The 27,153-nt window shown below is 38.0% G+C and overlaps 1 protein-coding gene across 5 annotated transcripts in view; it reads right to left on the reverse strand.

Annotated features, from left to right (window-relative positions):
• The window catches only part of MCPH1 (microcephalin 1), a 120,866-nt gene extending 95,944 nt beyond the window's left edge, over positions 1-24,922 (reverse strand). Inside the window, exons 1-9 of one of the 5 annotated variants that reach the window (XM_051614235.1) lie at positions 24,855-24,922; positions 22,477-22,568; positions 20,779-20,897; positions 16,926-17,010; positions 16,199-16,319; positions 15,752-15,892; positions 14,432-14,527; positions 10,318-11,307; positions 3,508-3,620 (exon numbers count right to left, since the gene is read on the reverse strand). In XM_051614235.1, the coding sequence (XP_051470195.1) occupies positions 3,508-3,620; positions 10,318-11,307; positions 14,432-14,527; positions 15,752-15,892; positions 16,199-16,319; positions 16,926-17,010; positions 20,779-20,897; positions 22,477-22,568; positions 24,855-24,873 (1,776 nt within the window). In that variant the 5' untranslated portion in view covers positions 24,874-24,922. Of the gene's footprint in view, positions 1-3,507; positions 3,621-10,317; positions 11,308-14,431; positions 14,528-15,751; positions 15,893-16,198; positions 16,320-16,925; positions 17,011-20,778; positions 20,898-22,476; positions 22,800-24,854 lie in introns of those variants that run through there. The other 4 variants (XM_051614232.1, XM_051614231.1, XM_051614233.1 and 1 more) reach the window with 4 other exon arrangements.
• Between the last annotated feature and the right edge of the window lie 2,231 nt (positions 24,923-27,153).

The raw sequence follows: 27,153 nt of genomic DNA on the forward strand, positions 1-27,153 counted from the left end.
GACAGTCTACAAATGCATATACCAAATATAGACAAAAAGTTACTTTCCAGAATGTCTGGCAAGATGCTTCATGTTTTATAGCTAAAGATTTTTCAGTATATTAGATTTTTGTTTGCCATGAAAAAAATACTTTCAAAAAGAAGGATTTTGATGGCCTGCTTCACACTAATTATCTCACAGCATGAGCTTAGATTCTTTCCTTTTTTCCTTTTCTTTACCTTACCCAAATTCAAGAACTACAGAAATACAAGCCAAGAGGAATCTGTTTAAAAGCAAAACTGAAGGAATTCCAGTTAAGACTATACTGTCTTCTCTCCGAAAAATACGGTTGGAATTATCCCTCATGACGTTTAAGTGTTTTTTTCACATGGTTGAAGAGTTCCTTGTACTCACTCAGAAGACAGCATTTTAAGAGTTTTTCTGAGCGCAGTATTTATTCCAATTGTATTTCTACTAATACAATACTGTTAGATTATTTAAAAGATATGTATCCCCTCTCACATCCCTCTAAAGATCCAAAACAACTTTTTATCTGAATAAAAACAGCAGTTAACTGGTTATTCATAATTAATTTTTCTCTGATTTGTTTAAAGTACAAAATGTTTACACTTGTGACATGCAATGGGTGTTGTGATAAATGTAAACATTTTTGTGACATTAAGCAATGAAAGAAGCACTCAATCCTCACACCAACAGGTAAACACCACTGTAACTAACCTGTTCAAATATATTTTTGGATTTATGAGTTTTAGTTACTTCACATTGTGCTCCTTATACAAAGCAACAAAGAACTACGTATTCAGTTCCATGGAATGATTGAAAAATGCACCACAACGCATGAAGGGCTATTTTATCCCTGCAATCCAGTATAATCCACTTAGATTTCTAGACCAGGGAAGCCATCTGCTGACATTCATAGGCATTAATCCATGGTGTTTATTCCTTCCTATGCTTTATGAGAACAATTTGGAACTATCCTCAGTTATGGGTTGTTGTGTCTCAAAACTAACAAGTTCAAAATCTATAGGCCAGTTTTATAAATCTATCTTTATGTGCTACATTTGCAGAAGTACAACACACCAAACCTCCTGGGGCTCTGGGGACAGGGGTGGTGTTTTAAACCCAAAATGGTTGTTCCTGAGGCCATTAGATTCCTGAAAAATCTTAGTTATCTTTGCCCAATGTGCCTGCAGCTGCCATTAGCAACTGCTCTCTCTTCATGGCTTTTGTTGGTCAACAGTACAAGTTTAGATAACTTTGATTAGAAGTCTTCCATGTTAAGAGTACAATAAGCACACCTACATAAATAGTATAGATAAGGAAAGAAAATATCAGTACTTGTACTCTAAAATTGTGATATAGAAGTACCTGAACAAAGTCATTCTTGATTTCACTTCAGTGAGAACAAAATACAAGAACTCAAAAGCATGAGTTTTTGAAGAAAATAACTGCATAATGCAATAGCGTAGCAGAGAAAAACAGAACCTACAGCTTGATTTATATTAAAATAAACTGCAACTGACAAAGTGAAATAACTACAAAGTAAATAATGTTAAGACACCTGGTCATATCACTTATAGGTATTTTTGTATGGCTTTTTCAATATTTACCATCACATAGTGAACTCTATGTGCCTACTGACATTCACTCACTGTAGCAAGTAAGTTATCATTGTTGTGCTCACTGTAGTATTCACTGTAGTGAATAAGCTAAAACTACAGTACTCAAAAAAGTTTCAGCTCAGACATTGTCTAATACATTCAGCAAACATCTAAAAAGCTTTTAAGAGGCATTAGATTTCAAATTCTTTTTCTATTAAAAAAGTACTGTGACTTACATTGCTTCCCAAATTAAGAGACTTACAGCGAAGTAACAAATTTAACAGATTACACTTACAACAGATTCCCAGAACATCAGCAATATGATCTAAAGCCTCATATTGGAAATACTCAGTACAAAACTACCAAAGACCACAAGTTAAAGGTTTGTTTTGGGGGTTGTTTCATTATTAACATTGTTTTTTTGTTTCTCTTTAGTATGCAATAGTTATATTGGGATCTTTTCTTAAGAGAAATTAATCAAAACTAGCACTACCATATAATACTCTTGAAAAGTAATTACACAGGAGAATGAATTGGTACCAACAAATCTGACAAATCTCCAAGCACAATTTCTGCAGAGAAACCTTAGGAACAGTCACTGAATCACAGAATCACAAAATTTTAGGGGTTGGAAGGGACCTCGAAAGACTGTCTAATCCAACCTCCCTGACAGAGCAGGGTCACCTAGAGCACATCACACAGGAACCTGTCCAGGCGGGTTTTGAATGTCTCCAGCAACAGAGACTCCACAACCTCTCTGGGCAGCCTGTTCCAGTGCTGTCACTCTCACAGTAAAGAAGTTTTTTCTGATTTTTACGTGGAACCTCCTATGTTCCAGGTTGCACTGACTGTAGCTTGTGGGTATACATTCAGCAGCTTTAGTCAGATTCCCGTGACAAGAAATGAAATTGTTTTGGATAGATGCTTTAGCCTAAAAAGTAGACTATCCCATAATGTTTTTACAGGACACGGATCAAGAGTAAAGTTGATTTATACATTCTACATAATAGTTATCAGTTATATATATATTTAGTAAAAGAAAGTGAACAAATACTTATTGAAAGTAACAAGCAATAAGATGCAGCAAGAATAGTGAAGAGATTAATATCACATCTTCAGGATATTCAAAAGGTCGAACAGCCTAGTGGTTGCACTTGCTTGGATCTTTTACATAAAAGCGAATCAAAATCTCTGATCAATCTCTTTGAAAACTCCACTAATAGCTGCTAATGAAACACCTGTAAAAATTATTTCATAGAATTAATTACTCAGACATTTTTTAGTGCTTTAGGACTTTGCATTCTCAAAACAATTCAGTGTTAATTTTAATTGTATGACATGCTGCTGCCTGATAAAAAGAACTAGTATTTATTTTCCTTGTAAGTTACAAGGGAAAAACAACTAAAAAAAGATTCAGTGTTTACCCAATCCTCTATTTATTTTTTAACCAAACTGAGCTCAAATAGCAAGTTAAGAAATATAGCTTTACCTGAACCTAGAAGAAACTACTGCATAAAGCTTTATCCTGCAGAAACATCCAGTGAGGATAATCCACTACAAAACAAACAAAAACCCCTGCCCCATTTAGTAACTGCTCCAAAAAGGACAAGCATCTTTTTGGGTTAGTTCAGTAGGTTTTTGAATAAAACAATTGGAGCTGGTTTACCAACCTCCTTTACAGTATCAACTTGGCACAGATTCTGCCACCACAAGTTAGCAGAAAGCCGAGCTCCACGGTTATATGTACTGCCTTTGAACACCATTCACACAACATTTCAAGGAAAGTGAGATTCAGGAAGGTTTTTAAATACATACTGCATAGAGAATGCATTTCTTTTTTGTACATACAAAGGCAATCCAAGAAAAAAGAAAGACCTTAACAAACAGTATTTCCAGTTAAACTGACCTTATGGAGTCTTCTAGTTTTTCTTAAAACCTCATTGTGTTTATTCTTTTGTTCATTAAAAACTTTGCAAGAGACATCAGTAACATGACACTCTGAAACTTCATTCTCATCACCTAGAAACCAAATTTAGAAACTTTAAATGAAAGGTGCAATCTTGTGAAACGAAGCTGCCACCTATTATTTTACTGTAGCACCTGGAGCTATGTAACTAAGCTAATAATTTGTACCGGTTTTTTGTCCATTTCACTTATTGAAAAAAGAATGACACTCAAGCATCTGACTTAATCTTTTAGTATCTGATCTTGTAAATAAACTAGATGCAAAACTCCCAAATTTCAGTGTTTTGAAAACCATACATGAACTACACATAGAGAATCAGCTAAATTGCTTTCTATGTATTATAAAATTTGCAACTTCTGTGAATATATGAGAGTCTGAAGCAGTGGTGTCTAGATTTTTAGTTTCTTACTGAAATTTCAATGCTTTCTGTATACACTGTATTTATCTGAAATGACCTGAGGGTCTGAAATGTTTTCAAACACCATAAGCAAATCTTACAAGCTGTTAGCAGGCAAGGACTACACCCCCACACAGGCAAAGGCACATCAGTCCTATTAGTTCTAAAAAAGGCACCATCCATAAGAATGTAGACTAATGTGGCTACCAAAAAGCAGTATTTTTCATCATGTATTTTGGGATCAACATATATTTAATTATCCAACATAATCAGAATCACTTCTATAAGCACTAAACTTTTGAGTCCTTTGAGAAATCGGCTTGCTTGCTGACTTGAACAATGACATTTTAATTACTTAAGATTTGAGCAGATTATTTTTTCCCCATTTAATTCCACAGAGTCTGCTTAAGAACAATAGTTAATTTTTATATCAAAGAAATGCATGAGACTAGCTAAAGAAAGTTTAATAATTAGTGATTAAAGTGGCCAAAATGCAGCTCCTCCCAAATAAGTATCTTCTGATTACTTAGGGAAATACTGAAGGGTACTATCCATATTTACTAGTCTGACAGCTTATATAACTAAGAATCATTTGTTTTTCCTGTTAGCTATTTATAAATTGAGGTGAACAACAAGAGAATAACAAATTACAACTCAATAAATTATAGCAAATATTTTCCATTACTGACTATTTACATTAAAATTATAGCCTTCAAACTAGTCAAAATTTAATAACTTCTTCACAAAAAATTGCAAGTTTCACATGAATTTACACATCTTATAATAACTTTTCTGTAATACAAGTAAACTTGGCTTTTAGGTACAATTGTTAATTTAAACTCAGTATTTAAATACAAAGTGTCACTTAAAAAAGGGACAAATAATTACAGAATCACAGAATCTTAGGGGTTTGAAGGGACCTCAAAAGATCATCTAGTCCAAGCCCCCCTGACAGAGCAGATTACTTAACTATGTTAATTTTATTTAGTATTGTATGGAGGCCCATTGTCTTCAATCACTGAGCAAGACCGAGGGCTAGTAGAAAAGGTGAAAAGATCTTGCCACACCATAAAAGAGCTAAGCAGCTTAAATTTAACTTCTTTTACCTGGGAAACAGAACTTTTAAACATGTATTTGAATCTTGAAAGACCCAACAAGCACAGGACTGCAAAGGATGTCAGGAGATCACCTCCTTCATTGCTTGGGGTAAAGCAAGGTACGTCTTAATTTCCAGCAAGTTATTTCAACCACTGTAAAAGGATAATCCACTGTTGTCAGGTTTTTTGTAGGGGTGGTTTTTGGGGGTAGTGAGAAGTGGAGTGATGTAATATTACTTTTGCCACTCTTTGCCTGAATGCTCAAGCTCTATAGCTCTTGCTTCACTTGGGATTAAAGTCTCAAGACTTGTCTGTATGCTTGGACCTCTTTCCAGTTATGATTCACTCTCGTTGGTTCTTTGTATTTACAGAAAAGCATGAACAGGATACTATCATCTTGGGGAGCTTATGTGTTACACAAATAAAGACAATTCTTTTCAATCCAGTTCCTGCTTCTTCTGACTATCAGGACTTCTCAAGGACTTTCAAGTCTTTCAAGCTTTACTGTCTATTGTTTGGTTTTCCCTGATTGCTTCTTTCTAAAGAAGTTGCTTGGCCACAAGTAAGATTTCATCTTCATTAGCTTTTCCTAGCGTGTTTCAGGTAAGATTGACAGAATTTCGAAGCAATTCCATCCACTGTTAATTATCCCTAAATTTAGTTCAAATAGGCAGCTAACTCATGCCACTGTGGTCCATTAGATTCCCTATATTCTCTTCTAAAACATTGCTTAATGGCTGGTATCAAAATCAACAACTCTGAAGTATCATAACAAATAATCCTCAACCTGTTCCTCTCTTCAGAAATATTTGTCCTTTTAAGTAGTTACAATTAAAATTTTTCTTCTTCACTGCTTTTTTTTTTTTTTTTTAGAAGGACATAAAATGTTAATACAAGACATCATACAGTGTTTTTAGTGACCTGGCCTTTTTCCAAAATGGAATTTAAATAAAAAGGCACATCAAGTTTAAGGAAGTTTTCACATGTGTGTTTTTGAAAACCTAGAGTATTTAGCAGCATTAAGCACCTAGCACCTCAGATAAAACTCATTCACCTAAACTAAACGTCCTAATTTTTGTACCAAATAACAGAATGACATTCCAGATTCCCCATATTAACACTGAACTACAGTAATTACACTATAATAGGCCTTAGTTGATCTCTTTTGGCCAGCTAAGATACCTGCTTCCTACATTCACCATAAATATCTAAAATCCACTCAGCTAAGCCTTTATTTCTAAGTTTATTTCTAAGGCTGGAAATAATGCTAAGTCCCAGTTGACATTTCTAAATTTAGAATGATAAAAGCTTAAAAGAGCATACTCTGGCATTCCTTGCCCATTATTATTTAGTTGTAGCATTCAGATGAAAAGTCATAGGAATTCATCAAATTTGAGCACGCATTGGCATGTCACTCAAGTGCCAACTGACCCTCATCAGCCCTACTCAAAGTTATAAGCAGATGGACAAAGTTCTTAGACTCTCCTAGTAACACAGACCATCAGCTTTCAAAAAGTACTTCTGCATTTCCATAAACTTATATTCATGACAGAGAAAAGCCTCCATTTTCCTCACTTTCTAACTGCTAAAAATTTAGGCACCTACATTGCACAGCACTCACTTATTACAGAGCACTGAAATTTATCAGGTGTGACTGGTTTAAACAGGAGGACTTATTTCATCTCCAGAAACAAAGTTAAGAAAGAAAAAGTGAATTTGAATAGGAAAGCAGCTTTTAATATTCTTTTAACACCTACTTGATTTTAATTCTTGTACCTGTCAGTTCTCTACTTGATTTATGACTTGGAGTAGGATGAAAATAAGTAGCCATGTTTATGTCTGTGCTATTCAGCAGATCCACTAGACAGCCTTGAGTGTTCCCTACAAAGAAACCTGACTTTTGCTACAACATAAGCACTAGGACTTGAAAAGTTAGTTTCAGATTAGCCTGTATATTACACTTGTACTTTAAAATCAAATGTTTTGAGTAGTCTGCGGAAAGAAAGCTTATAAAATCTTACTACTTGCCATTAAAGACACTAAGAGGGCCACAGATCGAAAAACATTTAAAAAAATGGGCAAGAAATTTTTTTATATAAATAACATTTTATAATTATATTTTAAATATATATCTAGATATATAAGTATATAATATATTTAAATATATTATAACTATAAGTATATATATAAATTACATTTTATATGGATATTTGATACTCCTAACTGCATATATATGACGAGTGAATTCTTTAGCTTTTAAAAATAAGACACTGTATTCACCATTTCTCAAATCATATACAACACACAGAAAAACAAAACCACTTACTATTTATTTACTAATTAAAAGGGACAAGAAATAACTTACATTCCAGAAAAAAAGGAAATGTTACACCTATATTTAATAAAAATCAATTCTTAAAACATATAGCATCACAGTAATGAGTTTAAAACAAGATTTTTATTTTCTTCCACAGAACTTGTATTATTAGGGAAAATACAACTCCTCTTTCATTACTGATTCCCTCAATTTTTAAGTGAGCTCATTTGAGCTTTAACATTTGAGGTCCTACTTGACTACACAAAAGATATATAAAGCTGAATACATAACAGTTGGGAAAATGGCCATCACTGGAAAATCACAAATATTAAAATTACACAATTTAAGACTTTAAAAAGTGCTTTAAAAAAAAAAGGATTAAAAAAAGGTTACAAGGTACAAACATTGGATAACTTTTGTTTGCTGAATACTGTTCCTTTTTCCTGACATCCAAAATCTGTTATCTTAAACAAGTTGTCCAGTGAGAAAATAAAAGCGTAACATGCTGGAACATTGATCATAATTTAATCACTAGAATTTAAAAGTTAAATTTATTCTAAAATTAACAGGCATTCCTAAGTTTAAAAACAGTAAACATTTTCTCCTTCCCCATTTGTTTTAATGATTGTTTAATGAAAAACAGACTGTTATTTGATATTAAGGAATCACAGAATATGTTGGGTTGGAAGAGACCTTTAAGGGTCTAGTCCAACCCCTCTGCAGTGCACAGGGACATCTTTAACTAGATCAGGTTGCTCAGAGCCCCATCAAGTCTGACCTTAAATGTCTCCAGGAATGGGGCCTCCACCACATCTCTGATCATTTGTTCCAGTGCTTCACCACCATCACTGTAAAGAACGTCTTCCTAATGTCTAACCTAAACCTACCCTACTCTAGTCTAAGACCATTGCCCCTTGTCCTATCACTACAAACCCTTGCAAACAGTACCTTCCTGGCTTTCCTGTTGGCCCCTTCACAGTGGAAGGCTGCTACAAGGTCCTCCCACAGCTTTCTCTTTTCTAGGCTGAGTAACCCTAACTTTCTCAGCCAGTCTTCATAGCAGAGGTGCTCCAGTCTCTTGACCATTTTTGTGGCCCTCCTCTGGACACACTCCAACAGGTCCATGTCTTCCTGAGTTGAGGGCTCCAGAGTGGGACACAGTACTCCAGGTGAGGTCTCACCAGAGTAGAAGGGCAGAATCACCTCGCTTGAGCTGCTGGCCATGCTCCTTTTGATGCAGCCCAGGATGCAACTGGCCCTCTGGGCTGTTAGCAGGCATTGTTGGCTCATGTCCTGCTTTTTGTCCACTAGCACCCCCAAGTCTTCTTCTGCAGGGCTGCTCTCTGTCACATCATCCCCCAGCCTGTACTGATAATGAGGATTGCTCCTACGCAGGTGCAGGAACTTGAACTTGGTCTTGCTGAATCTCATGAGGTTCACATGGGTCCACCTCTCCAGCTTGTCCAGGTCCCTCTGTATAACATCCCGTCCCTCTGGCATGTTGACCACACCAGTCAGCTTGGTGCAACCCACAAGCTTGCTGAGGGTGCCCTAGATCCCACTGTCTATATCATTGATGCAGATATTAACACTGGTCCCAGTACAGACCCCTGAGGGACACCACTTGTCACCCATCACCATCTGGACATCAAGCCACTGATCACTACTCTCTGGATGCCAATCCAGCCAATTCCCATCAAATCTGTATCTTTTCAACTTAGAAAGAAGGATGATGTGGGGTCTGCGTCAAAGACCTGGCAGAAGTCCAGATAGATGGCATCCACTGCTTTTCCCGTATCAACTGATGCAGCCATTACATTGTAGAAAGCCATTAGGTTGGTCAGGCAGGACTTGCCCTCAGTAAAGCTATGCTGGCTGTCTTGAATCACCTCCCTGTCCTCCATGTGCCTAATCAGAGCTTCTAGGAGGTTCTGTTCCATGATCTTCCCAGGCAGAGGAGAGGCTGACAGGTTGATACTTCCCAGGGTCCTCTTCCTACTCTTTTTAAAAAGGGTGTAACGTATCCTTTCTTCTAGCCAACAGGAACTTCACCTGACTGCCATGACTTTTCAAATATCAGGTAGAGTGACTTGGCAACTACATCAGTCAATTACCTCAGTACTCTGAGATGCACCTCAAGTCCCACAGACTTATGTATGTTCAGGTTTCTCAGGTGGTCATGAACCTTGCCTTCATTTAAGAGTGGGATGCAAGCCTTTACATGTTCAATATAAAAATATAAAAATAAAATGAAAGCACTTACATACTCAAATATAAAAAATACTCTTAAAATTATTATTAAAAACTAAGATAAGTTCCATATAAAAAAAAACATGGCTGAAAAGATGCTCACATTGCAACTCTTGGACATGCCCTCAAATGTCTTATTCCATCTTCATCATAGCACAGGGTACAAATTGCCAATACAACTATTTTTTTCCCCACTAGAGATTTTATACCCTTAATTACAATTAGTCCAAAGTAGCAATTTTAACTTAAGAAATAAAAAGAATTTCAACAAGAGACCCTATGATGAGGAGTTATAAACAATTTACAAGAGCACCATAACATTCAAAACAGAAATACCTTGGTTTCTTAAACAGATTTTGAATAGCAGTAGAAAGTTTACAGAATACCAATCATTAGGGAAAGAGGAGTCTCACATACTTCTGTTGCATTTTGTGAGCACAGTTTCCTCATCTCTTGGTGACTTCCTTGTGTTTGTAATGTATGCAAAACCAAAAGGATATTCTATTATTTTGGACTCTTATGTGTTCATTTACTTTACTCAAAACTAAAGTTAGTATTGCAGCACTTTATTCTTTTGTTGTAATTCTGAAATATCTTTCTCTTGGGAAAGACAGTTCATTTCTAATTTAATTGCATTTGTATATCTAATGCAGTATGATATAATTCTCCAGCTCCATGTAGAAACTTACCAGCAGTATGAGTACAGTAATTCACACTGTTTCTGTAGGACTTTTCATGAGCATGCTGAGGCAGCCTATCCACATCATCAGAATCTAGAGCTTCTGCAGTGTCAGCTTTTTCACCATCTGACATATTTAATGACACACTTCCAGGATGTTCAGTTAGTTTGAAAACATCATTTGCTGTGATAGATACATTCTGACTTTTCTTGGAAGTCGCATGTGGCTCAGAGAAACTCACATCAAGTGAGTCCATGCTTGTAAAAGACTCTTTGCAACAAAATTCAGGAGGGTTATCTGATTCCTTTGGTACTTGGACCTGTACTTCATTTTTATTCAAATTAGATGATGCAAAGAAGTCTTCGTAAGAATCATCTTCAGCACAAAAAGACTTGCTATACGTAGTAACTGCTTGCAAGAACTCTTTAGACCGTGACACACCCAGTTCTGAGGTAGTCTGTTTCAAACTAGGTAGTGTTTGTAGTTTCCTCCTCTTGTGTTCAAGAACATTTCTGTCAAGAGGCAAACTTTTATTCAGTGCACAAGTATTTAAGTTTTCACTGTTCATAGGTGAAGTAGAGAGATTGTCAATCAAAGCAGGAGTGGTATTTAACTTGAATGTGTTTTTGGAAGGAGTAATATCACCCAAGCCTTTGATTTGAAAAACAGAACTTTCATTTGCAACTGAAGTAGTCATGCTACTTTCATCCTTCTGATATTTCTTCGGAAATTTTTTTAGATCTTTCTCTTCTGAAGACAATTTATCATCTGAAATGTGCCGCAAAATCTGTTTCCTGCTTAAGTTTCCTCTGCTATGTTGCTTTGGTGTTAAGGTCTCCTGCTCACAGCTATGAGAGGGAGAATTCCCTGATGCACTCACAGGTACAGGAGTCTCAGTCCAAGCATCACAGGCGTGCTTTACTACCTCAGTTTTGTGTCTCTTTAATTTATCAGTTTCCCAAAGATAATAACTTGAGTTCAAGCAGTCTTCCATTTGTTCTGCAAAATACAAAAAGTTGCAAAATGAATGTATTCAACAAAACAGAGGAAGAACTGAATTTCTTAGTAAAATACATATTAAATTACTGAAGAAGAAGAGAAGGATTTGGCTACTTCTCTGGACATTATACAGCAAGCCACTAAAAACTAAGCAGAAGATGGTTTAGAAACAAAGCACATTCTATGTTGACTAGAAGCTACAATAGCTTTAGCTATTGTATCTTCTTAAGTAGTATTAAGTATCCGTAAGTCCTGTTCTGCTTTCTTGAAACAAAGCAGCAAAGGAACTTCCTTTCACTCTTGCATTTGTAGAGAAAAACAGCATGATTTTACACTGATAAAGTCAGCTACAGTAATACTGCAAACTCAGCATAGTTTTTACTACCACAGCATGACCACCATATTTTTTTTTTCAGTCAAGTTGGAATTAAATACAACGTAGCATCATACCACATACATCAACACAATGTATTAAAATAATTTAGAGTGTGGAAATATATATAATTTCTTGTAACTACTCTTATAATTTTGCATGAGGTGATATAGAGAATCTATTAATAACTCTCCACAACAAATTCTTCTCAAATAGGCTAGCATCTTTGATCATTCAGAACGCGTTTTTTACAAAACAGTTGTTCTACAACCTGGTTATGGCAGCAGATACTTTCGTTTAAATACATGTTGAGTGCAAAGTTTCAACAATACTTCTTCTGTAAGTGCTTATGTAGATTTTAGGGGAAGTCTGTGTTATTTGCTTACCAAATACCAGCAATTTTTTTAAACATATGGTGAAGGTAGCTACTTGAAGAAAAATTAAACACACGGAAACGAAAAGAGAAGCTTAACATGACATGGTCACATTATTATATCGACAATTTAAAAAGTCTTAACTTCAATACTAAAATTAAACTGGATTCTTACATATTTTAAACATTATTAACCAACACACTCTAGTGTATCTCTGTTTTTAGTTAGTGCAGTGGGGTTTTGGTAGTGTGGGGGCCACAGGGGTGGCTCCAGTGAGAAGCTGCTGGAAGCTCCCCTGGCTCTCATTCCAGCCACACCTCTGACCAAAGCCAAGCCGATTAGGGAAGGTGGATATGCCTCTGCGAGTAACATATTCAGGAAGGGGAAAATGAAAGTGCAAAAAGACCTGCAGGGCAGAGGAGAGGGGAAGGTGAGAGCAATGCTGGAGCAGAGATACGAAGGGTCAGTGAGGAAGGAGGGGGAGGACGTGCCCGAGAAGATTTCCCCACAGCCTGTGGTAAGATGGCAGGCTGTCCCCCTGCAACCCACAAGAGGAGCATGGTGGAGCAGTCTGTGAAGGACCATGGCGGGGAAGATGTGGATCTGCAGCCATGGATGACCCCACACCAGGGGAGATGACTGTTCCCAAAGCAGGCTTGACTCTGTGAAGCCCATGCTGGAGCTGCTTGCTCCTGAGGGACTGCACCTCATAGGAAAGACTCATGTTGGAGGGGTTTGTGAAGGACTTTCACCCATGGGAGGGCCCCCATGGTGGAGTGAGGGAAGGCTGAGTTTTCCCCCTGAGGAGGAAGGAGCAGCAGAATCAATGTGGGATGAACTGACCCTAAACACTACTACCCATCCCATTGCGCCACTGAGGGGGAGGCAGGAGTGAATTTCAGCCCAGGAATAAGAAACCGCTAGAGGGAAGTTATTTAAGATTGGGTCTTGTTCTCTTTCTCCTGCTCTGAAAAATTAATATTTTTTTTCTCCCCAAGTTGAGTCTGTTTTGCCTGTGACCGTAGTTGGAGAGTGAAAACCTCCCTGTCTTTGTCTCAATTGACATGGTTTTAGTTGGATTTTCTCCTTCCTGTCCCACAGCAGAGAAAGTGGGGTGAAAGAGTGGAGACCTACATGTTACCGGCTGGGCCTAAACAGTGACAATCTCACAAGAATGAACGAATGGGTCACTGCCAAAGAGCATCAGAGACGGAAGCTATAGTGATTATTGTCACAGGATGTGGAGGTCAGTTCTTCATGTAAAATTACTTCGTGCAGTTGTAATGTTGGAGGGACATACCCAAGATAAAACTCTCAAATCATGATATTCAAACCTCATCAGCACACAACTAATTTAACAAAATATAAATGTTTGTTGGCACAGCTATGTTACTTGCAGTATTAAGCTACAGCTTCTCCCTAACATTCCATGAAGATGTACCAAGCTGTCTCAGGCTACAAGACACAGCCCCTGTTCTCATGTAAACCCGCATGAGGAATTCCTGTATGATGTCAACCAAGTAAAACACTTGAAAACAGCATGAGGAATGGCTTGCAGTTAGGATAGAACAGAAAGATTTGGCAGACCACTCAAGTGGCCCTTATTATGAATTCTAAAGATTGACTTCTTACTTTTCTACCAAGATCAAACACTGGCATCTGACTTTGGCTTTTTGTTCCTGTGACTAACAGAAGACATGAGGTCTGAAGGACATACTCACTACACACATGGTTAATGCTGATGTAGCTCAACAGCCTTCATAATAATCTTCTGACTTACATCCTGCTACTATGGCAAAACACAGGAACCTCTAACTTTGTAAGAATAAGAACCTTGATAAAAAACAATTTCAATTCATCTGTAACCATGAAACATTTTAAAAGCTGATTTATTTTTACTCTTGTTATTTCTTTGTTCCATGAACATTGAAGCTGAAGAACACATTAGGTTTCCTTTTAAATTCTAGTTTTTTTGATTGAAAATTTGGAAGACATCTCTGTTCTTTTTTGCTTCCTACATCACAATGTTCAGAGCGCACTCCATATTCTATACAAGATCAACTGTAAGAGCAGAGAAGACTGATGCCATGCCAGGACAAGGAGCCATTAGTAGGGAATGGTGTAAGGAAAGAGGAAGAAGCGAGGTAAGTAACACAGCAGTAAAGCAGAACATTTACCCAATGTGATTTCTCATTTCCCATTTTTCTTGAACTCTTACTTCTACATACTTTGCCAGTTAAGAGAAACTGAAATAGAGCCTAAAACAGAAATGATAGAGCAAATATATACAGTTCCCATTTCAGTATATGCTACTTTCCAAAATAAGATATACAGACCATTTTTAATTTCTGTAATACATAAAAGTTGGGTTAGTTACCTGGTGACAATGCATCTTCTGAATTAGTTAAGACATGAGTAGACAGCAGGCAGTTTTCTGGTAAACTACTGGGAAGTATTTGAGACATTTCCGAAGCTAGGAATTTGTAAATACTAAGCTAGTCTGCAAACACATAGGTTTCCACACCATCTACTCTTACTTCAAAACAGCTCAATAGTAAGAAACAAGTCATTGCTTTGCCAACAAACTCCAACTACATCAATAATTATAGACTGCTCAACAGTATCTCAAATTTATATACTAATAAAAACCTATAAGATACCCCACAATTTTAAGCAATTTTTTTCTAGATAGCTCAGCACCACATTTTTCTGAATGATGACAGACCATTTAGAAAACAGACATTTCTAAGCCAGCTGAGGCATTTTTCTGAGAAATCTGTCAAATTCTGCAATAAGCAGCAAAGCTTTGATATAAGAGAAATGCTTTCCAGAACACTTGAAGGTATTACCTTAAAACTCAAAGTGAAAATAAATACCAGCCATGCTAAAACTAATGAGCCTTAAGTTTTCATTCATGTATCACCGATTCTTTACTTTCCTCCCTTAATTATTTTTGAAATCATAAACTGACGGTGTAGTTGACATAGATGTCTTAAAACTTCAAATACTACAGATTTCCCCCCACAAAAGACAGTCCACATGTCAGCAGTTTTTCTAATCACTGACCAAACCTATATGAGTGTGACCTCACTACTTTCACAGTAAAGTAACAAACTCTAAAAACTGATTAGAAAACTGTGATCTAGATTTAGTTCACCAGGATCTGCATTTTGAAGCCAACTAGATTTATTCAGTTAGGTCATTCAGATTAATGTATTGCTTTAAATCCTGCTTGCCAGTACATGAACAGATGACTCATCAGTTTTGGACTTCTTTTTAAACTGTTGGCCTGGGATTAATAACATCACAATCTTTGTCAAATACAGCATTCACATTAAAATGTAACAGGAAATAGGATTTCAAGTCTCGCTGTAAAGTTTAAACAAGTTGTGGTAACATCGATTTGCAAGTTTGGGAAGTCTAGCTTAAACATTTGTCCTCTTGAGCAGGTTAGTGATTAGGAAATTCCTTTTTGCAGTCATTGCCTTCCATGACTTGTTGTGCCTTTTGAAGAAAATAAATTAAAATTTAAAGCATTCATATCTATGCAAAACATGGAAAGAAGGAAGGACATGCAGTCAAGTAAGATATGAAAAAAATTCTAAAGGCCAGAGCAAGACAAGAGTATCAAAAGTTCAGTAATAAAGATGGCAGCCACTCATGCACATTCACAGACAAATACAATGTAACTTCTTACCAGCAGGAGAAAGATTTTCTCTTTTTCCCTTCATTTCCTTTATTCTTCTTTCCATTGCACTGCATTGATCTTTTATCTTACTAACAGGGCTATATACAAGTGAACCATTGTCTTCAAATAGTAAAACTGGTACATCAGTTTCTACAGAGAAATTGCATTTGTACATTAATATTTATGTAAGCTACAGAAGATTCAGGTGAAGTGTTTTTTTTTTTTAATTTTTCTCCAAAAAACATGAAAAAAGAAACTTACTTATACCTAACATCACTAGATACATTAATACCACAAACGTGCAAAGCACTCTGTAAAAGGTAAGCTTACTTTACCTCTTACAGTGAGATGCATAGAAGTAAAAAAAACAACCAAACAAAAACCAAACCAAAATCCATCAAGTGCTTTAAAGAAATAACTTCAGATATTAGAATCTTGGTGCAAAGTAGTACTTACCAGCATTAATTGCTACCTTTTGTACAGCTAGTTGTTTAGCCATTTGGTCCAGTCTTCTCTGTAGCTTTCTATCATTTTCTGGAGTTTTTTCAACAAAGTCTTTTGGCTGCATACATCTGTGCTACAAGACACATAAAACTATTAATTATATAGTATAAAACTGACAGAATTAACTACATTTCCTATTTGCCTACCACTCTATCATAGTACTTATTATCAGTGTTTAACCCTATGCTACTTACCTTGAGAGTCACAGACAATAGTAAAAAAGAGAACTTTAACATGAAATAAGAACCTAACATTTTTTTAGGTTAGATTTTAGTAAAAAGGAGACTAAGTCACCATCTTTTCTTTTTTGCTTGTAGAAACCTAAGGATTGAAAGCTTTTTTTTATATACAAGGATTTTAGGGTTTATCACAATACAAGCCACATTACAGTCATGTTTTTTTTAATTAGTTATCAATTATTTCTTTTTAATTTAATCCTTCATTTCTGTATTGACCAGTATAAAAACCCTACTTTTATTATCCTTTATGCAGGTAAGATGTCCTATCATCACAGCCATAGCCTACCTTTAAAAACTTACTTAGAGGGATAGGTAGAATTTATAGAATGTTCTGAAAATGAAGAGTTCAAATGCCTGAGGTCAGGAAGTCAAGTTCAAACTCTGAAGTTACTAATCTAGGCCTATTTGGAGAAAAAAGAAATAAATAATCCCATACGAACTTTTTTGAGCAGCAGTGGTAATCCTTCATTAGCATCTACTGCAGGAAACAAGGATTCATCAACATGTACTCCAGTTTCTCGACACCTGTGTAATAAAGTAGAGGTGTGGGTTGGTTTTTATTATTTGTTTTTGGTGTGTTGTTTTTTTTAACAATGAGTACCTTTATTGCAATAAGAGTTGTCTGAGCCTTGTAGTAATGGAACACCAACCCTTCCTGAGCGTGTATCTTTCACATAACTATTGTAATGCTAAAAAAATACAAATCTGTTACACATCAAATATAGGACATGATACTATTCTTTTGCCCTAATAATGCCCTCTAAATTGCTGTTCTGAAACTCAAATTCCCATCTGTGTTATTTTCCATGCTTCCAAAAATCACTGTATTAAGGCCTTCTGGACAGTTTCTCATGAACCTTTAAACTTGCCCTAACTTTTGTGAGGACTGTAGACTTTCAATGTTCACTAGGTAGTGAACTGAACCTTAACTGGGTCACTGTGATGAGAATAAACTCCCAGCTACAATGTACACAATGTCACAGTGGGGGTGGTGAGCAGGAGGAGCAGATAGGAAATTTTTCTATTGAGGCACATGAGGAAGGAGGCCTCATCTCATCCCAGCTTCTACCCACTAGTCTCAGTTTTCTGCCTTCTTTTTGTATATGCAGTGCTAAAAACAGCCCCTTATTGAGATGCAGTTGGCATTTATGCAAACCTTTTTTAATTACAAAACTAAAAATCCCACTGACACCATATCCCTAAGTTTTTCCTCTTTTCATATTCAACAACTCACTTGAGAACAGTAGGACTAATGTTATTTTGGAATATAATACAATCTACTGTATTTAAGAACACTAAGGACAATGCTGAGATCAAGAATTTGGTTATAAATATATAAATCAAACTTCCTTTGATCAAAATAGGTACATACAGCTTTATTCTCAAACAATAGATAACAAAACCGATTATGGGAAAGAGTATGGAACCTTAATAGACTACAGTAGGATTCCCCCAGAAGACATTCAAAACTGTGATTCTAGTGACACCTAGTGATCCAACTGCTATAAAGTTTGTACCTATAGAACTAGAATACTTAGTTGCTCAGATTTTAATAAAGAGCCAAAGCACTACACATTTGTCACACTGAGTTTAGAGTTCTCCGGAGTATCAAACAGATGATAGGCAACATGCTGGACTTCAGTAGCTATTACTAAATTCTGAATAATAATCAGCATAGATGTAGACTACATTAAGATTTATATTAATTCAGAGGTAAGCATTAAATATCCTTCAAGAATGTTTTACTTTGCAGACAAATCTGAATGTAAATTATTTGTATGTCTTACATGTGGCACAAGCAAGCTACCATACTAACAATGCAGAGGCAGAGTTTCCCTATTATGAGTTTAAGTTGGAAGTATTAAGTATTCTTAATTTGGACACAGACTACAGAAATTTTATCCTACATCTTATGTAGGGTTCTTTTTATTTATGTGTTTGGATTTGGTTTTTTTTAGGTTGCTCATTGAGGTATGTGAATTGAAGAAGCTGTAATTATTTTTTTCCTGTGAACCCAGAGCCTTCACTCATTTTTAGTTAACCTTACAATTTATTTGCATGAAACTTCCAGCAAGTCCATTATTTTGTACACAATTTTTTAAGGCAGATGTATCTATGGATATCTATGGTTTGTTTTTTTTAAAAAAAGAAACAAAACACTTAATGTATGTTTACTCTGTAGTTATGAAATTTTTTTTATTAAACTGTCATCTTATTTTGAAGAGTATTCTTCCTGTTTACATTGTCCCATGGTTCAACAGACTGTCTTTGGCCTACCAAATTTTTGAGATAATGTTATATTAGGCATATAATTTTAAGTCAGGCACTCCAGTTCCCTCAACTTAAAAAAAATTTAAATAATTAGCATGTATCCTAGCACAGACACATTCTAGTGCTGCATTTTCTGTGCCTCATTTGAGTAACCCTATGACTACTGAGACTATTCATTACTATGTCTTACATAAGCTTCTACTGCTCCTCACCTACACTCTGCTCAAGTATATTATATTCCTATTAATTCATCAACCTAAGTTGTACATTCTTGTGTACCTTTCAGCATTAACTTTAAACTAAAAGGGAGAAGAAAAAGATTACAGAGAAGTTCAACTGTAATTCACAGGTTAGGTGTTCCTCTCCACTGAACCCTCCCTGAGCCCCACAACAAAATACCTCTATTTCAGATGAATTCCCCAGTTCCAACAAACCTCATCTTCTAAGCCATACAGCCATACCTTGCCTTGTCCAGAGCATGATACTAGGAACACTTCCAAAAATACCAGGAAGATGATAGGCTTCTCCTTCCTATCAAACAGCTTCAGTTTTCCCTCCAGATCCTTACTCCTGTCTTTTCCTTTTTTGCTAGTATCCAGCAACATTTAAAAGTTTCTTGAGGCTTTTACACCTGGATCCCAAAGCTCCATGCATGCCCTACAGTATCACATACCCAGCTGTTTCTACGTCTGAGCTTTCCACTGTGTTCATCCAATCAACACCTTCCAGTATTGCAGAAGAGGCTCTTGTGGTAGAACTGCTATTACAGAAACAGCATTTCTCTCTGACATGTCCCAGACTCTCTCTCCTGTAAGGTTCTCTTATTCCACTGCAGATGCTGCAGACTCTTCTGGGATCCTTTTTACTATAGCACATCCAAGTCCTTGGATATTCTATAGCTCCTGTAACCGAGTTTTCAACTTCCTTATTTATACACTTAGCCATCTGAAGAGCATATTTAATTATATAACCAAAGATTCCTACTGAAATGACCATTATTCTCATGCACTCAAGACAGCACCAGGTGCCAGAGAGATATACTTACGTAAATAAAATTTAGCATCAACCTCATTATCGAGAACTTAAGGTATTTCTTAAATTTGGCTGGGCTGTGCAGCTGTAAAAACTAACTAACGAACTAAAAATCCTGCTTCTGCAGAACTGTATAAATGTCATTTCTGGGTAGTGGACCTGCATCACAAGTTTTGTGGTTGTACTGTTCTATGTTTAAGTGGCTGCAGAGCTCAGTTTTGCCACCACCCCCATTTTCTTTTTCTTTCCACTTTTGAATTTAGTAGACTTCTATCTCTCCATGCATATTACAACTGGTATTGGAAAAGGCATCTTGACCTATATTTTAACTTCCATCATCACAGCAATTTATCAGAGTGTTTTAACACATGCATACTCTTAAACATTGTAACTGTTTTTACATTTCATCTGAAATCTAAGGCTTTGTAAAATTGCTTTGTAAACCCAGAGAAGCAGCTATGGACTAGCAAATCCTCGTGCATTGGCTGCACAGCTGAAACTCAGTTATTTTATTTTTAATTTACCTTTTTCCCTATGGCAGTTGAGAATTTGCAAGCAGTGCTGTTCTGAACCTGTCAAATGTCTTAAAAGTTAGATTGCTTATGGATCTTTTTCTTTCTTGCCAGGAGATATGTTGTCTATGGGAGTTAGTACAGAAACAGTACAATGTCCCTGATGAAATGTACTTTTTCATATGAAAATTGAAGAACTCTATTCAATATAAATACCTAGTCTGCACTGCTATGCATGCCAACTGAGAATAAAGGAGTAGAACACCAAGTAGTTAAATATACTATGGAACTACTTCAACACATTAATTTTTCAAGAATGAACATTTTACCTTTTTATGCAAGTACCATGCTTTATCATGGGAATAATGTCATTGGAAAGCTATCATTACTTACAGATTTATCCCTTTTTCAAGTACGTTAAAAAAAAACAAAAAACAGGTACCATACTTTCACAGTCATTATATTCATAAGTACTCACTTCTCCACCCAGAGTACAGAAACCATTTTTACACCCATCTTCTGTGCTTTTCTCCATGTAGCCAAGTGTCCATCTTTGAAGACTACATGAGTCACACGCTTGTTCAAAGTTTTTGAAACCTGCAGGAGGATATAGAAAGCTCATATTTAAAGCTGATAATCAGAAAATGCTAATTAAACTAGCTAGCATAGTCTGTTTTTAATATATAAACCATTAGCGTAAAAACATACTCTAAAGGTCCCTTGATCTTTCCCATCTTTGCAAGAAGTCTCAAGCAACTAAAATTCAAGTCTCATTAGTTAAGCCAATGCAAAACATGCTAGAAGGCTAGAGTAGTCTGTTGTTTTCAAACAAGAGGAAATGGCCTCAAGTTGTGCCAGGGGAGGTTTAGACTGGATATTAGGAAAAAATGTATTCACCTCAAGGGTTATCTAGCTTTGCAAGAGGCTGCATAGTGAACTGATTGAGTCACCATCTCAGGAAGTATTTAAAAGACATGTAGATTTGCTTAGGGTGGACTTAGCAGTGCTGGATTAATGGCTGGACTTGATAATCTTACAGGTCTCCTCCAACGAAAACGATCCTATGACTCTATTCTGTGATTCTTTTCTCTCGGTTACCATTTCATCTTCCAACTCTAGCTGTCATCTTATACTAATCTTACAACATTTTCATTTATGCAGTCCAACATAATTTTTTATGTTGTGCTGCGCACCCAATCAAATTTTCAGTTATCAGTCCTATTGACAACTAAGTGATAACCTCTTTAGTTCTAGATACTCAGTTCTTCACAACCCGATTTTTCTTTTGTGGAGACTAAACATCCTATGCATAAAACTGATCCGTTGTTGTGATTGCTGACATGGTGAGATCAATACACCTTCTCAGCATAGCCAAATGGAAACAGTTATTCTACTATTCTGTCACACTACCTCAACTAAATTCACACAGAAAGAGAGGCTTTGGGGACATTAGTGAGATTCCCTAAATTACAGTAAGATACACCTCCACATGCACACGTAAAAAGCTCTACGAGCTCACACAAGTATTATTTAGAGCATGATGTGAGCTGTAAAAATCACCATTAAGCAGTGATAATGTGCAAGAAGGGAAGATGCCAGTTTTACTTTGGTCTCTGGTTGAAATTTTACAGCTGGCAATTAAACATACTTTGCACCTACAAGCCATCTATAGTAATTATGGAAAAAATGACTGAGATATACAAAGATTCCTAGATGTGTTTGTACTAGCACTTTCTGGAGCTGAATCACAATTGTGGGAGATCGAATGGAAGAATAAAATGACATGGTATATGAGTTAGAAAATACTGTAGAGCAGCTGCCTACAAGTTTAAGCAAACAAAACATAAGGCATATATTTGTAAACCACAGTTTTTCAACACTTAGCTTTGGTTTACCAAACGTATGTGGCAAGCCCAAGACTTCACAACAAATGCATGTTATCATATCAGTATACAAAGAGGTTTACAGATATAGGTAGGTTTTAAATACATTTCCCATTTGTCACTACTAAGAATACTACAGCATGTTCCTCTGTTCTGAAGGCTGTGATTTATCTTCCTTCCCGTACCTTCAAAACTCATACTACAAAGAAATATACATGACAAGCAGAACAAGCAAACTGGTTTGTAATTAAGAGCTTTCCTATTATATTTTTTTTTCAACATAGTTTCCTTACTTTTGCTCCCATATCAAGAAGTTGCTGCTCAAAGGTTTTTGAGTAATTTTCTGTTCTGTTAAATGACCAAACGTCTACAAATGCAGAAATACCTGGATCAGAAGAGAGAAAACAACAAATGGCTATTGAAGCATATACTACGGTAAAACTGTTTAAACTGCCTTTCAACCAAAATTGTGCTTTCATACACATACTGCATTCAGTAGCAAACACAGCTTTTAATAAATCGAGTATCAGATATTAGAATAAGAATGTTCCTTTTAGAGTATTTATGTCCATTAAAAATTAGCTGTAATGGAACAAACTTAGAAGTTTGACACCAGCTATTCATTTGGTCTGTTTAAAAGACACTACCAGTTTAACAAGCAATGCTGTACCTTTACGTGACTGCTTACACTTATAATTATTTATTCACTGTTAACCTCCAGGTTAATAAAAAAATTTAAGATAAGCTGCAGAACATAATGAAATTAATGCTATGGAGTTATTTCTTCTCCAACTCCCAAGAAAGCTCTATAGAAATATTACTTTACCATTTCCAATCGACTTAAAATTCCACCTTATTTAGGCTGAATCACCCCAAAGTAAGTGACTGTGTCAGCTGCTTTGCATAATTTTAGGTGTACTGCATTTAAGTAGCTTCCTTTATCACTCCAGTAAATAACCTCTGCAAGAAATAAAATCAATCTCGGTCTTTAAACAAACAAACCCAGATTTACTGACAAGGAGGGGTAAGCAAATGAAACTTGGTAATTTTACTTACAACAGGCACTAAAGTGACCTACCGCTCCAGTGGTCATGCCACTTTCCTACTCCGAATGATTAATCAAGAAAGTTCCAGAAAACTGGAGGAATGTTGGTTCACCAAAAACAACTTTATGTAAACTGAAGGCCAGACAACTCTCAGAACCCATGAATGAAACTGAAAGGGTCAATTTAAAAGGGTCATCCTTAGCAAACATTTATTTAATACCTTAGTTACTACATGTGTCCTTCTGATTCATTGTCATGTAATGTCATCTGTTTCCTTTCTAAATGGAAGCCAGAATAGTGCTCAAACAGCTGGAGTACTTTTAGAGAGATTAATGTACTTCTATGACTGGTAGAAATACTTCTAATGTACAAGAGAAATATGGAACATAAAACACCTCCTTAGTCAAACCACAGGGAAAAAAACCAGTACTATGACAGGATACACATGGGGACTTAAGGCAAGTCTACTCCAATGTACTTTTAATTGTGTTCATTTCACTAATGGACCAGGGAGTTTGCAAGAGTTGCTTCTTTTCTCCATTGCTCTACTGTGGAAAGAACCCACAAACCTTCCTCTTACATCAAATACATTAGAACCTTCAGAGTTACAATTCTCCTAGAAATACGCATTTCACTGAAGGTCAAATTAGGAACTCAGATGAATATTATCACTTCAGAGCTGCATCCACCTGCAGTGGGATCAAAAGTATATTTTATAACAATTAGTCAATTTTAGCTAATCAAATAATACACCCAAAAAATACAAGGCCCTTTGTAGTTTTCGTTCAGTTGATGGCAAGAGAGATGCGGAAGAGTTTGCAGCTTTTTTTAGACTGGAATAGCTCTCAGTAGATCTCAGTTCTTGCGAAGGGCAACTAGAAGGTTTCAGAGAATGCACCGATAGCAGGGAAAAATACACATCAGAGGGCAACTTAGAGTGGCAGAAACTTAGAAACACACAGAAGAAAGCAGAGAGAATACCGAGCCATGAGTGCCCCGGCCACGGCGCCAGGCCGGCACGGACACGAGGCGGCGGCGGAGGCGGCGGGCGCCGTCCTGCAGCCAGCCCAGGGGCCCGCGCTCCCGGCCCTGCCCGAGGGAGGCCTCCAGCCCTGCCCACCCCAGCGGCCACGCAGCCCGGCCGGGCCTGCAGCCGGGCCCAACCCGCCTCCAGTCTGGGCAGAGCGGGGAAAGCCCCGGCAGCTGTGCCCCGCGGCGGGTGCCAGGCGGAGTGGCTGTCGGTCAGAGCTCTCTCCAGCCGGGCCGGGCTCACCGTGCCCAGGGGACGCCTTCCTACGCGAGCGGAGAGCCCCGCCACAAGATCGAGCTCCGGACTGACCCGCCCCGAGGACCAGGTTCCATCCCAGCCTCGGCGCAGGGCCGCGCTCCGGGAGAGCACCGGGCAGCGAAGGCGGCGAGCAGTGACCAGGAGCCGGAGCCCCACCGCTGCCGCTCACCCGCTAGCCCCGGCCGCCCCCGCAGCAGCCCCGACGGGCAGCACGGAGGAACGGGCCGCACAGATCCGGGGCGCAGGGGCAGCGCTGCAAAACCAGCCCGCCCCAGCCCGGGGGGAGCGCGGCTCCGACGCCGGCCCTGCCCCACGCGGGCAGCCGGCGGGCCGGTACCTTTCAGGACGGGCTCCATTGGCGGGGCCGCACAGCACCGACGGGCTCCGGCACCGCCACGGTTCAAACCTGCCCCCGCGCCCCGCCGCCGGGCCTGCGCGCTGCGCTGGGCCCCGCTGCGCCTGCGCGCTGCCAGCGCCCGCCCGCGGGGGCGGCCCGGCGGGGCGGAGGGGGCAGGGGGGGCGGCCCGGCGGGGGGGAAGAGGAGCGGCCCGGCGGGGCTGCGGGCCGCGGTTGTGGAGGGCGGGGTCGAAAGTGTTTCTGGCGTCCTGAAGGGGCTTTTTAAAATAGGTGTGCTCTGCCCGGCCGGCTCCAGCGGCGTGTAGCGCTGGGGACAGCAGAAGCTCTGTGAGAGGGTGCGCCAGAGTGTCCTCTGAATCCCCTGCAGGGCCTGAAGTGAAAAAATAACAGAGAAAGCCAACAAAACAGGGATTAACAGCTGTGCCCGGCCAGGCAGTATTGACCAAGCGTCCAGAATTACTTGAAGGCAACCATGCTATTAACTGTAGTAAGCTCACCTTTCCGTGAAGTGGCTTTGGCGTAGAAGGCTGGAGTGTGGCAAGTGTGATACCGGAGGGAAGTGAGAGTGAAAGCCTGGTGTCTTCCCCAGGAAAAGCTGATAAAATTTAAAATAAAATAATGGAGTTAGTGAGTGTAAGGAGAAGTGGAGGTAGGGGAGATTTAACTGCACACTGTCCAACAGATTCATTTCTCAATGCTGTGGGAGATAGCCGTCTGCTCCGTGAGAGCTCTGTCATGTATAGGGGTATAGAAATGATAACCTTGAAGAGGCAGCATTTAACCTCTGAAGATCTGGCCCCACTGAAATTAATTGGGAGTCTTGTAACTGAGTTAGTGCTTCGTTAGGTTCAGAACCATGTGTAAATTTGTGATTATCTTTCTGGGTAGAGTAAGTAGCTGTGAGCTTTCAGTGGAAGTTGGAAATGTAGGTAATGAAACTGAGCATTCAGGAAATTAGCAAGCACATCGTATTCTGTTAAATGTGTGCAAATAACATTACTTCAAAATTGGACACACCCACACAATCTCATTGGATTGATATGGGATAGAAAACTGTTTACTGTGCAGCAGCTAATATAGTACCATGATTTTCTTATGGTGATACTGTCTTCACCATATCCATGAAAACTATGTTTTTGTGAATAATTTCCAGCTGTGTGAGTGGGATAATTCAACTCAATCTACATGACCAAAGCTGACACAAACAAAAGGATCCTACAGCGAGCGGTTCTAATAAAAGTAAAATCTGGAGTGAGGGAAATTTCAGCATAATTAGCACCCATCAGTTGGTACATATGTGCCTAGGCCTAATACTTAATCTAGGATACAAAATGGAAGACCTTCAGTAAAAAAAAACCCACAGGCTCTGTTTGACCCTTTAACTAAAAAGTAGTAGTAGATTTTATAGACTCCAAATAGAAATATGCTGAAACATAAGATTATGCCTGTATGCTCTGATTGCAGTGTTTCAGCTGCCAGATACCATGGTGTTAACACCAGACTTGCGGATACACGTGACATATTCGCCCTAGGATCATATGTACCTTTTCTCAGTGCCGAATAGTTGTTCTGTGATAGACTAGTATTTCCAGCTGATAAGCTCTGACGTTGTAGCTGCTTTTTTATTAGTTTCTAATTTAATTGTATTCCAGCATGTGAGCTCATCCATTTGTTTCTATATTCCAGTCTTCCTTCCTCTGTTTTAATAAAGCCTCTGTTCAGGCCATCTGCAAATTTAATTAGCACATACTTTCATTTTTTCCAAGCTTGTAATTGAAATAGTTAAGAAGATGAAATCTTTACTGGATCGGAGACTTAACAGGAATTACAACTGGGTCTCAACTGTTCATTCAGGATCTCCATTAGAATCTTCCTTAGTTCTCCCTCTGCTGTGACCTGTCTTATCCCTATCTACCTTCCCCACTTAAGACTTCTTGAACAAATTCCCATCTTCTTCATATGGAGAAATAACATATATCAAATGGTTTATTAAAGCAACATAGATTTGATCTTGGTTGCCTTTGTTGAGAAAACCATTTTGTTATGAAAAGAAGCTATATGCTAACATGATCTTGGGAATCCTAACTTAAGCAATTGACAAATTTTGTCCCTTCCTTTTGCCATATGTTTCTCCTTAGTGCCCTTTCCCTTCCCCTGTAATAGCTGGTATAGAAGTCAGCAAAATGGTTCCTGACCAGTTAGCGTCAGAGAGACATCTTTGAGCCCAGGAATGGCCACCTCCAGCTGGTTAGAACTGAATTTTGATGACACACGGTGGA

This window comes from Apus apus, chromosome 3, assembly GCF_020740795.1.
Source record: "Apus apus isolate bApuApu2 chromosome 3, bApuApu2.pri.cur, whole genome shotgun sequence".
Taxonomy (NCBI): Eukaryota; Metazoa; Chordata; class Aves; order Apodiformes; family Apodidae; genus Apus; species Apus apus.